Raw genomic sequence first — 17,992 nt, 5'->3', positions numbered from 1 at the left:
TCAGGATTCGACACTTTTTGAATAGTATTAGTACTCGTTTTAGTTAGTGGCAAGTCGGCGGTGGGTTGCCGACTTTTTACGGAAAATCGGAGTTTTTTTTCCGTTGAGTAAAAGGCCACGCGATACCTAATACAGAATCGGCATTTAGACGCTATCTTTATGAGCAAGCGGACAGAAGATATTAAATCACGGGATTCTAATTGCCGACTCCATACATATCCTTTTTCCGTCTTTACCTTTCTAGTTTCTACCGTGACCCGGGGCACCCCAATGAAATTTTAGCCTTTGGGATCATCCCTGGCCAAAATAAAAGACTTTTCCAAATTGGGGGAGAGAGAGAGAGACGAAGGGAGGTGTGGGGGGGGGGGGGGGGGGAAGGGGGGAAGTCGACGTCTTTGGTTCTCCCCGCCGGCGACGACCGTCAGGTCCGGCTCTAACAATCCCTAATGTCTGTGCCTCCGAAACAACGCCAGGTATTCCTCTCAATATTCCCTCTATTTCTCCTCCGATTCCGCTATCTTTCTTGGAAAAAAAGGGGAAAAAAATCCATCTTTGATCTTCTCCGCTGGCTTCCTAGGTCTCGTTGAGGGGCGCGAGCGCCAAAGAGATCACGCGGGATGCCCTCCTCGAGAAGGTCTCCCAGGAGAGGGAGCTCCGCATCTACAATCGCCGCGCCTCCGCCGCCGCCCTTTTCGTCCAGGTACCTCCCCATTTCTCCCTCACCTTATTCATCTCTTTTTCTATCTTTATTTCTTCTCTTTGATAGTTAAAAAAAAAAATTAAAATTAACGAATTTCCCACCCCCTTCATGTTCTTGATATTGAAATATTTAACCTGGGTATCGTTGGGTAACCACAGCTATGGATGCGGTTCTTTTTATCCATGTATTGATAAAAATAAGATTTCTTTCAAACTGACTCGGTACTGAGATTCTGTTATTTGGAATTTGGGAAGAATTTGGAAATTTTATGCGAATTGTGGCTGTTGAGTCCTAAAACCTCAAGATAAAGGGTAGGTCATATTTTTAAGTGGTTAAAGATCACATGCTGAGGGATTTGATAAGAAAATGTTGATAAAATTTGCGCAAATGCATTCAAGAAACTTGTTGATATATTTCTGTTGTTTTTTTTCTCCCCTAAAAAAGAAATATTTTTTTAAAAAAACGAGAAAATATTGTTTTTTGAGATTTCAGACGGATAGTGGAGTCAAACAAGGGATACCTGTGTCATCGGTTATCTCAGCTGGTTCAGAATAACAAGTTTCCACGTTTTCTCGGGATGCTTAATAAGAAAGAAGAAAAAAATGGCTTTGCTTCTGATCCTTCTAGTTAAGATGTAATTGAAGCATTGAACCAAAGTTGCCAAAAACCATTTGATAGTGGCCATTATGTAGCCTGACCAGTTGGCTGTTTCGGTTGGAAAGTTTTGGTTCTTTGTGAAGATTTTATAACCACAACATAACAAGCACAATTATAAATAAAAAATTGATCTACTAGCCCTCCATATAAACAAATTAGCACTACGTGTGCTCGTCATTATTGAGCATCTAAGACAGCATTATCAATGTCATTATTGAGCATCAAATACAGCATAATCGATTTGGAATACCTTCTAATTCTTGTTATGGATTTAGATCAACTTGATAGCACAAACAGTTCTCTTCATGGTAGAGCTAGGTTGCTGGGACTTAAGCAACCACCTTTCTGCCATATTCCACATGATTTTTCTCTCATAATGTTTATGATCCTAGCATATGTAATATATCCCATTTGATTCTTTTTTTTTTCAATAATCTATTCAGATACCAAACGGGTGTATATATATATACATATACATATAAGATGGTGTTGCATATGTTTCCTCTGCTTTCTTTTCACTTCAGATTGTAAGGATCCGGTTACTTATGTTCAGTTGATTCTGAAGCCAAGTGTTCTAACATGAGGCTTTCATTCCTTTCTTTCACATTCAGCGAGTCTGGAGGCGGTATAATGCAATTAAAAAGGTTTCAGAACAGCTTCAAAGAGAATGGGAAACTTTAACTGATCAGCACAACAATGAAATGACTAGTGGATGGATTTCCAAGAACCTATTGAGACCCTTTCTTTTCTTTGCAGCTAGGTCATCAACTTTGCATCAAAAACTTCAATTCACAAATGTGAAGTGTATGTCGACATGTTTCAAAATTCTCCTACAAAGTATAAACTCAGCTGGTATGCCATCTTATCACTGTTTTCTCATGACTGCTTTTCCCTCTCTATTTTTCAAGCTGATGCTTCGCATTTTGTGTCATCTATGTACATACCTGGGGTAGCACTTACTGTATACAAAACAAGCTTGTTTACTTTGCAATTATTACTTATTGAGAAAGGGATGTTGGTATTGTATTGGGTTCATTGGATGGTGCAGTATCCGATTTTGCAGAATATTAAAAAAAACAAATGTTGATAAAATATGCACAAAATTTCCTGTCAGACTTGATATGCATGCTACTTTTTGGCTGATATATCATGAGTCTGCTGACAACAAACTGAAGACTTTACAATAGCATATTTGTGAAGAATTAAAAGGAACAAAGGAGGGGGATGAGTGATACACACTCCTTTGGGGATATTATATCCAGTACTTTTTAGAAAAATGGTAGAGAATCGAGGCACCATATGCATGTTTAGTTGTGAAAATGAGATGAAACGCCAATAGCTGGTAATGACAATTGACTTCATGGATGGTTATAAGAGACATGAACTCTGTGGACTATTATAATTCTAAATTATGTTAATGCGTGAAAGTTAATACGACCAAATGTAAAATCATTGCCTAGCTTGTCTCCAAATACTGTTATTTTCAAATGGAAAAGAATATATTCTTTACAGCAGTCATTAGTTTTTTCCATTTCATATTATTATAATGAATATTTTTGCTGACCTTTATCCTTTTTAATTTGCAGATGCAGAGAAAAACTTCTGTTCTTTGGCTGTAGGTACACATGAGGAAAAATCCACATGGCTTTATCAAGCACAGAAGCTGATTTCATTATGCTCATTCATTCTTGCTGAGTGTGACATCACCTGTCATGGAAATGAAAACATGGTTCCACTTACTGTGCTTGCAATGCGTTTAAGTATTTCCTTGTCTGATCTAAAAAGTTGGAAGAGTTTGAAAAGTGATGACAACAGAGATGCTGATATTGCTGTGAAGAGATTAATTGGATTTATGGCAACAAGAAAAAGTGCTATGTACAGCTGTATTAGGAAATACATCATGAGACTTGGCTCTCAAATTGCCTCAGGAAAGAAGACTATTGTGTCCACAGAGGATTGTTTTGTGATTACTGCAAGTGCAATAACTTTAGCTTTGCGCTCTTTTCATTCTAAGAGGCTAGATGTAAATGATACTGATATTTCCAATGTGAATGATGCTTCTAAACAGTACTGTGTATTCATACTGACAGTTCCGTATCTCACTCAGTGTCTACCATCTCTTCTCTTACCTGCTCTCAAGCATGAATCTGCTCTGCTACCATGCCTTGACAATTTACTGGTAAGGGTCACCAATTTCTGATATATACGACTCTAAAAATTTTTTCCTTGTGAATTTTACAGTTATATAGTAAAACCCTGATTGTTTAGTGAAAAGAGGCACTTAAACCCCTAAAGTTCCAATCCTCAGATAGCTAGCTAGTTATTTCCATAGTTTTTCTCTTTTTGGAGAGGGCAGAGGGTTCAGATCAACCGAAATCAAACAGTATATCTGTGTTTGATGATCTTGATTACATCTTTCTGCTTTCTATGTCATGCTTACCTCAGCTTTGGCACTTCATAAATATGCCTTCTTTACTTTTGCAAACTACGCGGAGCCTGTAGGCATGCCATTTCTGGACTTGGCAATGGAAACTTTATATTAGCTGGTTTGCATCTGGGGAGGACTAGGCTTGTGTTATGTTAAGATGGGGCTCATATGTGACTTTTATATATTGCATCTCTCAAGGATTTCTATAATTTATATAATTTTATGGAAGGCATATTGATGATAATACTTAGATCTTGCTGCTAACATTTTCTTCTTCAAAATTATGTTTCAAAGGTCTTGGAACTGATTAAACTTTGGCAGGTGGTGGCAGATTTCCAGGGATAAAATCTTTGATCAAATATTAAAATTAGAGCAGTCAGAAAATTCTGGTCCTTGTGCTGAAGCAATACCTTGCTTTGGGTGGGCTCTTGCAAACATTATAAACTTAGCAACGGAGTATAGTGATGATTCTTGTGCTACCGGGCACTTCATCCAAGGCCTAGATTGTAGATTGTATGTTCAAGCCGTCAATATTTTTTCAGAGAATCTTCTAAATTGGCTTGAGAGCAATGTAGGTTTGCTGAGAAAACATAGTGATGAATTATTGGCAACAGATTATTCTTCTGAAGCTGTTGATTCAGATAATAGCAACAACATGAAGTCTTCATACATAGACCTTCTTAAACCTGTGCACCAGCAGTGGCACCTAAGGAATCTTCTGATCATGGTGAAGAAGAATATTCCAACTCAAGTTGCAGAGACTTGTGCTGCAAATCAGAGCTCAGAATACTTGGGGAACTTCAAGCTACTAAATGTCATATATTTGTATTATTTCATGCTTAGAATATTTTCCTTTTTGAACCCTTTTCTTGGCTCATTGCCTATTCTTAATATACTTTCCTTCACTCCTGGCTTTCTTGTGGAACTATGGGAAATATTAGAAGTTTCCATCTTTGGCGAAACTGGCCACTTGTCCCATGAAGTCAAATTTTGCAAGGATACAAAAGATGCTAATGTTGGGAATTGCAATGAAGCAATCTACGATACAAGGCAAAGGCGGAACATGAAGGATGCTGGAAGCAAGTGGGTGAATGTGCTGCAGAAGATTTCTGGAAGATCAACCGATGGGAAATATACCGACTCAAATGACGGTCCTCTTAGTCCTGATCAGGTCAATGAGGATGTTCATGATTTATGGGATGTTGAAGCTATGAGGCGAGGACCTCAAGGTATTTCGAAGGACTTATCGTGTATGTTGCATCTGTTTTGTGCTACATATGCGCACCTGCTGTTGGTTCTTGACGACATAGAGTTCTATGAAAAACAGGTATTATGATACGAGCTTCCTGGTAGGTGATTTTTTCAACAGATTCTAATCATTTTCTTTTATCAACTAGGTTCCATTTACACTTCAGCAGCAGAGAAGAATTGTGTCAGTGCTTAACACATTTGTATACAATTCCTTTATTAATAATGGAGGACCCAGCAATAAAATTGTAACAGATGTAGCAGTCAGATGCCTTCATTTGCTTTATGAAAGGGATTGCAGGCACAGATTCTGCCCTTCTTCTCTGTGGCTAGGACCTGCGAGAAAAGGTCGCATTCCAATTGCAGCAGCTGCTAGATCTCACGAAGCTGCATTTATAAATTTGCAGTGCGGCGATCCTTCAACCATCCCAAGCATGAGCTCTCTACTCACAACTGTGCCACATGTATATCCATTTGAGGAAAGGTATCACGAAAAAAGTTCTAATTACTTTTTAATATGTACTGAAATACGCATAAAACTTTTCATAATTATGGCAGATTGTTTTTTTTGCATAAAGTACCCTCGAAGCAGCATTTAAAATCATCTAGTATTTGTTTGTTATTATGCATATGGTGCTAGGACTCTAACTACTACACCAAAACTGCCTAGATGTTAGAGGTGTATCAGTCATAGGCCTTGATCAAGTAAGTATCTGATAACCATGTCCGCCATCTGTGTGCTAAGTGGTCTACTCTAGTTTGGGAGGCCCTTTCCATGTGATAGCTTCAATCTTAAACAATCAAGTGGCCTTTCCATATGGTGATGCACTATGATCACTGGGTAGCCGTTTCCACAAGTTGGTCTGTAGCCCCTACTTTTTTTCTCCACGCAGCCATTCTTAGAGGTTGCCCCTTCTGCAACTTGAACCCTAGGATTGGCTCTGGTTGGATACTAAAAGTTATGAATCTAACCACGACAACAAAAATGCCTAGGTTTATAGGTGCACTAGGATTTAGTCTCAACCAGATATGTAACATATACGTATATTAGTTGTGATCATTTTAGCCAGTATTCATATGTTACACATATAACCACTCTAGTTATGACTATTTAATTTGCATGTGACTAGTAAGATTAACTGTACTGAATCTGCATTTTGGATTCATTTCATGGTAGTTTTCATACTTACAATTTCTAGTTATTAAACAGCTGTTAGGGTAGCTGCACTTGCTCTAACTTGAACCATAAAATGAGGAATATCTTGCCGTGCAAGTTAGTTGTAAGCCTAAAACTAAAAGCATAGAACCTTGCGAGAAATTGGGACAGTTTGCTTGAAGTCATTTGTTCACAGAAACCTTTAAGAAAGCCACCTTCGAAAGATCTTACCATTGTTGATCATTGATGACTTTGTGTTTTCATTATGTAGAGGTGCTTGTGATGTGCTTGTAGCATTTTGTATGAATATCCTTATTCAATACCTCCACATAGTAATCTGACCGACCTGACATCCTGAATATCCAAAACGTAGACTTGTTATCGATATGTAGAAGACCTCTTGATCTATTGTTTTCTATGGAGGGTTTAATATTCCATACTAAGACTTAACTTTACCTGATTGCTAATTTTTCTAGTCAAATGAAGTTAGTATGTGTGGGCAGTAGGAATGTGGGATTTTATGGACATATATGGCATCACTCAAATAACCGGTCAAGTTATTCTATGTACCTAGTGTTTTTTTGTTCTTTTACTTTTTTCCTTCTCTCTTGAATCTAATAGGAGTTGGAGATGTGTTTCTTGAAAAGGAAAAATAAGAACTGAAGTATATTTGAGAAATATCTCAACAAAAATTAGAGTAGGATACATTAAGGTGATAAATTGATGAGGTAAGAATGGAGCGTAATTTATTAAGGCCAAAGTCTTGAAGTGAATGCAATTCTAACTAAGGGCATGGAACTCATGTGTTGCTTACTAACAACCTATGGGCATGTTTCTCAATTCTTACCTTATAACCTATTACCGGAAAAAGGAAAAAGATTATTATCTTATACTAAAAATTACAAGGTCTACTGCATGATGCTGGCCAGGGTGCTGAAAAACTATCTTCTCCTCCATGTTCCTGACCCGATTGGAGAGAGAATGAAGCAAATTTTTCAATCTGCTCATGTATGAACTCTAAAAAAACAGGAGAATTGCAAAAAGCTGATTACAATCCCTTTATTTATACTAGTGAGGTCTGTCCTTACAAAATCCAGGTCGGATTTCTCTTATAGTTAGAAGATGTTGCATCTTTTCCAAAATCCCTATGACCAGTACAAATAATCACAAAAATATAAAATCTCCATGGAGCTAGATCTCGACTTTTTATATCAAAACCATTTCACCTAATTCTTCCCAGATTGTGAGATCGATGTTTTCCTTGAAAAGAAAACTTTACTTTGATCGGCCAGTTTAAAGGCCCAGATGTCATCATAGTCCCTAGTTTATTTTGTGTGATGAACCCTTTAGGGAGTCACTGCACTTTCATAATACTTGCTGAGAGCTTTATTTTGATGCTTGGCTTGCCAAAATGGATGTCTACTCTTACTCCAAAACCCTATCTAGATCAACCTAGGGTGGCCAAAGTGGTCCACAAAGTTCTGAATGATTGTTGCTTGATAGATAATGGAGACTGCTGCGGACTTAAAAAGGATGCAAATAATTTGTGAACAAGTATAAAGGGATAAAGAAGTCACGTTGTTTGTTTGTGAGTTAGATGTGACTTATGTATCATATGGGAAGCATGATACCTCTAGACAGATGTGAAAAGCCATCACTGTGAACTAGTATTCCATGATTGTCGCTGTCATTAGTTGTAAATTTGTATTGTTGTACTTAATCATCATATCTTAAACTCAAGTTCGGTCCTGTAAAGTTCTTAGACTCTAATGCATCTTTCCTTTGCTAAGCAGATATCTAATCATTGCTGCTACCTTGTTTTTAGCTCTGAAATGATTGAATCAAATTGACCTGCTTTACAATATCACTTTATTGACAACATTAAATAGAGCCTTTTTGAAGTTGTAATTTCCAGATCTGTGCTTTTGCCACTAATATTTCATGATAATGGTTCATTTACATTTATAGTCCCTTTGCAGAGTTCAAATGTTTAGGGAATTTATTAAGATGGACAAAGTCTCTAGAAGAGTGGCCGGTGAGGTGTCTGGATCAGGTTCAGGGTCAATTGAGATAGTTGTTCGTCGAAACCACATTATTGAAGACGGATATAGACAATTGAATTTTCTTGGATCAAGGTTAAAGTCATGCATTAATGTGTCATTTATCAGTGAATGTGGTCTTCCTGAAGCTGGTCTAGATTATGGAGGTCTGTCAAAGGAGTTCTTAACTGATTTGTCAAAGGCTGCCTTTGACCCTCAGTAAGTCTAAATGCTGTTTCTTCATGTAGGAATCCATTTTCTTTCAAGTAACTCATTTACCTGTACATAATAAAAAATTACTTGACATATTATGTGAACACAGGTATGGATTTTTCTCTCAGACCTCTACATCAGAGAACAATTTAATTCCTAATATGTCTGCCAGATTGCTAGGCAACGGCGTTGAGATGATTGAATTCCTTGGAAGAGTGGTTGGAAAAGCTCTTTATGAAGGGATTTTACTAGACTATTCCTTTTCACCAGTCTTTGTGCAGAAGCTGTTGGGTCGCTATAGCTTTCTTGATGAATTATCAACACTAGATCCTGAACTGTACAGGAGTCTTATGTATGTAAAGGTAAGCTCATGGTTGTAGTATTTATATTTTTGAAGTTCATTTTGTTGCTCTTTGTTGATTTCTAATAAAAGCCTTGTATTTCATATGTTTACATTTCATTAGATTTTGATATCTACTCATGTTTTAGAATTACAATATGGAATGGGGTTATTGTACTTCTTGGTTGCATGCCTCTAAGAACTTATGTTGTACCTAAGAAATCATTCCAACCATGATGAATAGCAGCATTTCGAGTATTGTACCATTCTGGACTATTCGGTGCATACCATAACAATACAACAGGGTACTTTTGAGGACCTTTGCCAGCATGTGTTTATTCCCACAACGATTGTGCGTTGGCAAGATCTTGGAGGTACTTCTGATTAGCCTTTTTGAATGAGATTCCAGGAGCTTACAATAATGGTATAGTTAGAGGGCTTGATATGCTCCCCCGCATCAATGCATGGTAGTATTTGCTGCGTTCTCTCCAATCGCACTATATCATGCCAGTAAGATACCGATATGGGGAACGGCACCAAGACTTAAATATTAGTACATTCAAATCCGACAATTCTGACCCTATGAAAATTATGAGTTTATGATATGTTAGGAAAGATCTTCTGGGAGTTGATACAGAATAAACATAGGTACAGAATAAACATACCATTGGTAAAAAAAGAAATCTTACTTGAGGCTTAAATTCCCTAACTCCTTTAGACTCTTTAGAAAAACACCTTGAGGCTCAAATTAGGGAGAGATAGACATTAGGATCATTTAAGGCAATGCCTTACACCTTATAGTGTGCCATCGGTAGGAGGCCTATGTAATAAACTTAGGTTATCTTCTTAAACCATGAAAGGATGGGATCAATATTAATTGATTTTGTGTGATTCAGTTTTCCACAAAACATTTGCGGGGTATGTGGCAACTGAGTGAGTCAAGGAGTTTAGGGATGGTTGATGCCAGGGCAGGCTCCTTGGGTGCAAGGCAGGTCCCAAATATACATTGGCATGTTACGTTACTAAATGGCCTATGCAATAAAAAAGATTCCATTTCTAATACTCAATAGACAATGTTCCATAAGTCCACATGCACCTCATGCAAATGATGGTAGTACAAATCATCAAAAATATGAAGGCACTCGGTATAGTTGGAAAGGTCTCGTGGGCATAAAACTAGAAGGAACCTTTTTTTTTGGAGAAGAATAAAGCAACTAAAACCAGTTCATGTTCAAAAAAAGGGTAGTGTAAATTAAATTCTGAGTGCAAAATCTTTTATTGACTTGTGTATTTTTCTTGCTGGTTCTTCCATGTGTTGGCTTGAGATGCATACCATGCTGACCCTTGATTGGTACCAGCACAATATGTAATGATTTAATTGTTGACTTGAAGAGTCCATGACACTCCTTTAGGAATTACAACTGCTAAACATAATTGAATGATCCTTTTCATATAACAGTTAGTCAATTTTGTTGCAAAAGATATTTTCATGTACAATTTCAGCTAGATATTGTTATTATTAATAACCTTACAGAATGTAGATGCAGCCATGTATAATTAAGTGCACATGGTATATATGGCAAGGATTGAGTATGGATGTGTACTAGTCCAAACAGACCATAGATCATACCAGGAAGGTACTGATACTGGTAAGGCCTCCATACTGTTACATGGTTTTTGCATTTGTTTTGCTGTCCTGGCATCAAGATGTGTACATGTGTCAATGTAGTAGTGTTTCATACCCGTTAACACAGCACCGACAAGTTACTATATATATTAATATTGATATTGGTTGCCTTGTGTTCATATAGGGTTGCCTGTTCAATGCATCTCAGCACCTGGACACTTGATTGACATTCATGTTGTGTTTGTATGTGTGTATTGCAGTTATCATACCAGCACATAACAAAAAGACCTTATACTCCCAATAGATTCAATAAATGAAGTTGCAAAATGAAAAATCTAAACTTTTGGATTTGAACTGCATTTCGTAAATGCTCGTGTAGAAGAATCATACATTCTGGGAACCTCCTGCCCAATGCTTCAAGTCCTCCCAAATATGTAGTTCTAATGGCATGATATGGTGTGTTAATTCAGGACAGTGTGATGCATGGGCTAGGGCTTTATGAAAATAGTTTTTTATGCATAGGCATTTTAAGCCTTTTGGATCACATCCAACAGATTAGATTTCAATTTTTCAACCGCCAGCACTGAATTATGCAGTGAGGGTGAATTCCTCTCTTTGCACCTTGTGTTGCTATGTATGTGTGCAAGCAGGTGGACGGGCATATGTGCATGCATGCACACATCTTGTCAGCCAGTTTATGCAAGATATTTAGGTTTTCTTTTCAATGAAAGGTAGGAGGTTTTCTGAACTTCAGCTTTGTCTGACTCAGTTCAGAAATAAAGGAAGCATACTTGATATTCTTCGATATATGAATACAATTTGATATTTTCTGAATTTGGGGCTTGGGTGTTTATTATTATTCAACTTGTTTCGTGCTATCAATGTGATGAAATTGTATCTCTACTTATGATTACGTTATGGTTAAGATCAATGCCATAATATTGTGGGTAGAGCTTCTTAAGATGAATTGTGCAAAAGTAGTGCACCTTTCATTTTCTTAACGAAAGTTGCTTAGGTTTTGCCTTATCTTTCTCTCAAAACAATTTCACTAGAGTAGTGACATTGGAAAAAAAATGGTGATAATTAGGCTTATAAATTTTTTAATTCATGTGATTACTGTTATAACCTCACCAGTGTAGTTGGATTCATATGTTATAATTGGGATTAGATTTTTCCCCCTCCCTAATGTCCTGTTAGTCAACAGCATTTTGATGGTGATGTGGCGGAGCTGTGTTTAGATTTTACGGTTACTGAAGAGCTCTGTGGCAGCAGGGTTGTAACTGAGCTTAAACCTGGTGGTAAAAATGTGTCTGTTACAAATGAAAACAAGTTACAGTATGTCCATGCAATGGCAGACTACAAACTCAATCGCCAAGTATGTCATATATTTCTGGTATATATGTATGTTATTATCTATATTCTATTGTATATGTAAATTAAATTGATCTTGTAATTTTGGCCTGCAGATACTTCCATTTGCAAATGCATTTTATAGAGGCTTGGTTGATCTCATATCACCATCTTGGTTGAGCTTATTCAATGCAAATGAATTCAATCAGGTAATTCTTCTTTGAGATGTAATAAAATTTCTTGTGCCTTCTATTGCAGTTCTTGTTGACTCAGGATATACTCATGGAATTATGAGACTTCCCTGCTCCTTCAGGACTCCTCTTACTGAACTGATTTAAAATTTTTATGTTTGGAAGATGGATTCTAATTTTAAAGTTCTGCACAGCTGTTCAACTGACCTATTTATCTGAATTGACTTAGCTTGTATATGCATCAGTTGTATTATAAGATAAGTTAATGTTTCTTATTTATAAGTCAAAACACTTAACTTTGAGATAGGATGTCATCTCCCATAAACTCACTTTTAATAAATGTCCACTTTAAGCTTGTTGTAAGAGATAAGAGATAATAACGATATCATTTTCCCCCTAACTTAAACCAAGCACTCTTCAGGTAATTTATTCTGAATAATATTTGCACAATTCTTTTACTCAAATTCTTGTTTCTTAGTTGTTTTAATCAATCCTGTTTCTTGGATTTCTATTTTGCATTGCAAGTTATTCTTTAAATGTACAGTCTGCTAAATAATTTTGTAAGTGCAAAGAAATCTGCTTGCCTTTGAGAAATAATGTAATCCTCGTTTGTTCTTTCGGACATGTAATGTGTATAAATTTGTATGCTTGTTTGTGAGCATGCAAGCACTTCCATCTGTGCATGTGCCTGTTATTGACAAAATCTGGCATAACCGGCAAGCTTCATGACTTCTAATTCAAGTCTGACTTTATGCTTCACCATTCATTCTTAATGTGGATTTGATTCTTTGGATATGCATTAAAGTTCAGACCATCTTCCAGCTCCATTTATGTTTCCCATGTCTCGAATTCCCTACAGACCCTTCAGCATAAGTCAACTGCTCTTGATTGCTCCAGTTGTCAGACCCTTTTGGTGTTTGAGCATCCGACACCATAACAATATTCTTCTATTGGGGCAAAGTTTGAGCTTACTCTAACGTACTTGTGCTAACACCATCTTACCTAGTCACATTCATATCCACTTTATATCCTTATGTTACAAGTGGAAATTATAACTGTTATGTGTTGATTTAGAATTAATTTCTAATGACAACATTGTGTTGTAGTAATTTGAAATTTAGACCTTTTGTTCTGATGGTGTTCTAATCTTTAATTGCTGCATGCAGCTGCTTTCAGGTGGAAATCATGACTTCGATGTTGATGATTTGCGAAGCAACACTAAGTACACTGGTGGTTATTCTGATTCAAGTCGTACAGTTAAGCTCTTCTGGGAGGTACTGGTCCTATACAAACCATATCTTCATGACAGCAATATGTACTATATCCATATACATATATACAGATACTTGCATCTATGTACATATATAAATACATATACATGCATGCATGTATATGTATATGTATGTATGTATGTATGTATATGTGTAAGTATGTGTGTCTGTGTGTTCATAGCCAATACCAAACAGGTTTATTTCTGCATTCTGCCTAACAAATACATTTTGTATGATTTTGTATGAGCTAACAGTTCGTAACATAATTATCATGCATGTATATGTATATGTATGTATGTATGTATGTATATGTGTAAGGATGTGTGTCTGTGTGTTCATAGCCAATACCAAACAGGTTTATTTCTGCATTTCTCATATTGTTGCCTAACAAATACATTATGTATGATTTTGTATGAGCTAACAGTTCGTAACATAATTATCAGCATCTATTCCATAAATTTTTTGCCTCATCACTCTCATGAAAATGTATAGTTTCCTACAGCATGTTTCTATTGCTTTTATTTCTAATGCAAGTATTCTAGTAATTGATTAGCCTGATAGTCCGGATCGTATTCTCCAGTGCCTCAAGCAGGTTCTTACATATTATGCTTATTTGAGAAAATATCTGCTGTACAAGTAGACATGCAATATACAAAGAGGTAAGCTGGGTCCACGTTAGACACCATATTGTCAGCAATCATTGCTTTGAAGGGCTTAACCAAGAGGAAGATCTTGATCGTCAACCATTCAAGCTTTGCATTCATAGATATTTAGGAATGCAGGATATCTTAATTGAAGGCAGCTGAAACAGGTTGCAGAAATCTGGATTAAGATTTTGAAGCACTTGTTAGAATCTTCTGAATAACAAAAGTACCTCTATTGAAACTGAACCCGCTAAACTAAGAATGCTGGAACCATACCTGACTTGAATGATATTGCCATCTTATGCAGGGGAACGCTTCAATAGTCACGGGCTTGTAGTGGCCATGGATATGATTATATCCTTGAGAGGCTACATGCATGCAACATGATGGATAATATTTTAAAATCTTATGTACAATAACATAAATATGGTAAATAACTCAATGATGCACATTATATTGATGGAATCTAGTACAAGTGAGTTATTGTGAGTTGCTGTCTTGTAGTGCATTGCTGATGAATATTAATAAACCTGCTGGTGACCACATTGTAATGTGTTAAAGAAAATTTAGATGGAAGTACATGTTTCTGTGCTTTACCTGAATACTGCATCAATGATTGTCATGTTGATCAATAAATAGGTTGCTTAATGAACGGTACATGTTAATTATTCATGGTAGTATGAAACAAATATCATTATGCATAGGTGGAAGAAATATGTTGATTGCGGTTTATTCCTTATTGCAGTTTTTTTTTCAAACTTAATAATCTTAGTAACTCTAAATTCCTGGACATAAGATTGTAATTTTAATGGGCATATCCAGATTTATGCTTGACATATAAAATTGCAGGTTGTCAAAGGATTCATACCAATTGAAAGATGCATGTTACTTAAGTTTGTGACAAGCTGTTCCCGAGCACCATTACTTGGATTCAAGCATCTGCAGCCTTCTTTCACGATTCATAAGGTTTGGTCTTGTTTAGACCTTCTATGGCATTTTGACTGTATTATTGGTGTCTTTAACTGCTAAAACACTACAATATTTTTTTCTAAGAACTTTTTATTTTAAATGTCTTGCCTTATAAGAATTCTAAGATTTACCTACTAAAAGAACTTGCTTAGGAAAATACCAAATAACTTGCACAGTTCATTCTATTTCTTAAAGCTGTATGTGGAGTGTGATTATTTTTGTGAAAAATACCAAGGTAATGGTTGCATTTCTTAAGCCAAGAGATTTGTTGTGCTCACATTATTCCATCTTATTCTACTATTTGCTTTTTCTCAGGCTAGATTACTGCTGCCTGTGCATTGCTTGCGTCCCTTTGAGTATGGCTATACTTGATGGTTCAGAGTTGTTTTTTTAAAAATATCTCGTTCTGTGCCAATTTGGTTGTTCATGAATGAACCAAAACAAATGAAATGATGGAACAAAGTGAATTTTTCCCCTTTAAATTCACAAGCAACTAACACTTGGAGGCATAGTTTAATCTTCAAATAACTTTGATCAATACTATCGAGGCAGTCTTTTTACTTCAAAAAAATCTTTTGTTTCTGATTTACGGAACCAAAAATAAATGGAAGGTGGGTTTTTTTTTTTTTGTTGGGGGGGGGGGGGGGGGGAACCAGCACTTTATTCCTTTCTTAACAGCTTGTACTTATATGTGGTTGAAACCCTAAAGGATATATTGCAATTTAGAACCAAAATAAAATGCCAGGCTCATTAGAGTGACAAAAACAGAATTTTACATCTTATCAGAGAGAGATATAGAGGGTAGCAATTTTTGTCCTAGACATGCCAACCAACCCAAACCAACCGAAATCAATGGGTTTGAATTAAGAATTTTTTTATACTTTGGTGGGGTTTGATTAACCGAAACCTACCAAATATGTGGGTAGGTATGGGTTTGGCCCATTGACCTGATGCGTGACCATGGGTGTAAATCCTTGAAATCTATACCTGAACCTTTAGGATAATGGTAATTGTGGAGTAGGCTATGGCTTAATCAAGGATTGGTTCAGATGATTAGGAGTGCTGTGCAATTAATTGTTAAAAGAATGATAAATATAACAAAGGCAGAAGTGGAGGAATCAACATATTTAGGATTTGTCATATTTTCTTCTCCATTTAAATTTTCTCTCTTGACTTTCTCAAATTATTTGGATATGCAACCTTAAATTCCCTATTATCATTTCATTTGCTAAGATGTGTTGACAAGTGAAGTGCTGATTTGGTTGACAAATTGGATAGTCTATGTGAGATAAATGGTTTGGTATGGGTTTATTTTTTTCAACCTCCCCACACTGCACCCTAAAAGGAAAAAGAAAAAGATTTGGAAAGAAATTATATATTTCCACTCTTGTGATGATGCGCCATGTTCATTATAACAGAAACTTTTTATTGGCCCTATTTATTAATTGTCCAGCCCGTAGTGGGATACAAAGCAGAGGGTAGCCAATGTCCTGCTGCACGTCCCATAGAAGTGGCCAAATTGGTACCATATGTGCCAAACCACCTTAAAGCAGGCTTAAGCTAGTTCATTTGTACCAATTTTTCACTCGCAACCTTGAATCATGCACTGAACTGCCTAAATTATGCTGAATTGCTCTTGAACTGAGTCTCTCGAGTCTTGAACTGCCCATGCCCAAATCATGCTGAATTGCTCCTAAACCAGACTTAAACCAAACAACCACCTTACTTGGAGCTGGCATGTATTAACCCTGTTCAGAACCCCAGGGGCACCAAGATATGAAGATACGTGTGAACACCACCTCCCATTGGAAGCAGAGTATGAACTACTGGGCTAGAGCCCTGGTTGGTAACTTTAGATTGATACTAACAGTCGTTCCCCACATATATTAAGTTATAGTTACAATGAATGCCTCCGGCTAATTGCTATGGTAAAGGCAAAGGATAGTGCTGGAGCCCATGTTTGCATCTACTTGAACTATAAAAAGTTCATGTAATTGTATGTTTGGATGATCTTAGAAGCTACATGTTACTTTAATCCGGTGGATACAGAGTGGGCTATTTTCTTTTATTCTGTCTTTTTTTTTTAATAAAAAAAACGGTTTTCCTCCTTGGCGCACCATTTAACATGACATTTACAAGGCAACAGCTCAAGTACTTCTGATTGTCCCTGTTTATCAAGTCCAACCTCAATTTATAGAATGTATCCTTGTGACAATACAAAGATGTCATGAGGTCTTTTTTGACAGGTTCATAATCATCTTTTCATTTTGGTGACTCAGTGTTGCAGTGAGATTGAATAAATCAGCTGATTTGGAGTTTTAGATCGATTTCCTTGTATCTAGACTGGTTTGACGAGCCATGGATTGTCAGATACATATTTGTTTTTTTTCTATCAATCAGTAGATCGACATGTTTAGGAAAATAATACAATAGTACATGCAAAGCTTTAGCAATTTACTAATTCATCATCAAATGCTTTGCGTAGTAATTCATTCTTAATTGTTATGTTGGATTCATCATAGATTGTAGCTGATGTTGGAATTGTATGCTCAGGTTGCATGTGATGTACCTATTTGGGCCACCATAGGTGGGCAGGATGTCGATCGTCTTCCCTCAGCTTCCACATGCTATAACACACTCAAGGTAATTAATAGAATCATCCTAAACTTTCTCTTTCTAATTGCTATTGCTACCATTTAGTAGCTTATATATTATTTATTTTGAAGCACGGATCTATGGATTTAATAACTAGTTTATCTTCTGAAGTCAATATATTTTTGATATTGCTTGTTTTAATCCATCAGCTTCCAACATACAAAAGATCAAGTACTTTGAGGAACAAGCTACTTTATGCAATCAGTTCAAACACTGGATTTGAACTTTCTTAAGGTACAGATATTTTCTACTTGCATCTCCAATATTCCTTGATAAAATGTAAATTTAGCTGTTGTGTTAGAAGATATATGAGTGCATTACTGTAAAGAATATTAACAGAACTATTCAAGCTGTGTTTGTTTATGTATATTGTCAATGTATATTATTTCGCTATTATAAAAGCTTGTTTCAAATTACATTTTTGCATCTAGGACCTAACTGGTTTGGTTCTCTTGATCACGGTACCGGACATTCTTAGCCTGCTACCCTTTCTTCCTTGGCACA

General features: G+C 36.4%; 1 protein-coding gene across 7 annotated transcripts; it reads left to right on the top strand.

Moving 5' to 3' along the window:
- The first annotated feature begins 260 nt into the window (after window positions 1-260).
- On the top strand, window positions 261-17,904 carry UPL7 (ubiquitin-protein ligase 7). Of its 7 annotated transcripts, XR_015979522.2 has the most exons (15): window positions 322-473; window positions 578-700; window positions 1,969-2,209; window positions 2,944-3,536; window positions 4,117-5,112; window positions 5,183-5,517; window positions 8,169-8,447; window positions 8,551-8,803; window positions 10,316-10,430; window positions 11,613-11,783; window positions 11,875-11,967; window positions 13,116-13,223; window positions 14,714-14,830; window positions 17,387-17,476; window positions 17,638-17,904. XR_015979522.2 is itself a non-coding variant. In XM_088720908.2 (14 exons), the coding sequence occupies exons 3-14, from the start codon at window positions 2,164-2,166 to the stop codon at window positions 17,719-17,721; spliced, it is 3,165 nt and encodes a 1,054-aa protein (XP_088577034.2). In that variant the 5' UTR covers window positions 261-473; window positions 578-700; window positions 2,114-2,163; the 3' UTR covers window positions 17,722-17,904. The 7 variants fall into 7 exon arrangements, 6 of the variants coding, with proteins under 6 accessions (XP_088577034.2, XP_008794042.3, XP_088577035.2 ...); XM_088720908.2 differs by lacking the exon at window positions 10,316-10,430 and having other exon boundaries at window positions 261-473; window positions 2,114-2,209; XM_008795820.6 differs by lacking the exon at window positions 10,316-10,430 and having other exon boundaries at window positions 261-473.
- Window positions 17,905-17,992: the final 88 nt, after the last annotated feature.

This window comes from Phoenix dactylifera, chromosome 1 (assembly GCF_051530095.1).
Source record: "Phoenix dactylifera cultivar Ajwa chromosome 1, Ajwa_hap1_PhDact_Kaust_v1.1, whole genome shotgun sequence".
Lineage (NCBI taxonomy): Eukaryota > Viridiplantae > Streptophyta > Magnoliopsida > Arecales > Arecaceae > Phoenix > Phoenix dactylifera.
This window is presented reverse-complemented; position numbering and strand designations above follow the sequence as displayed.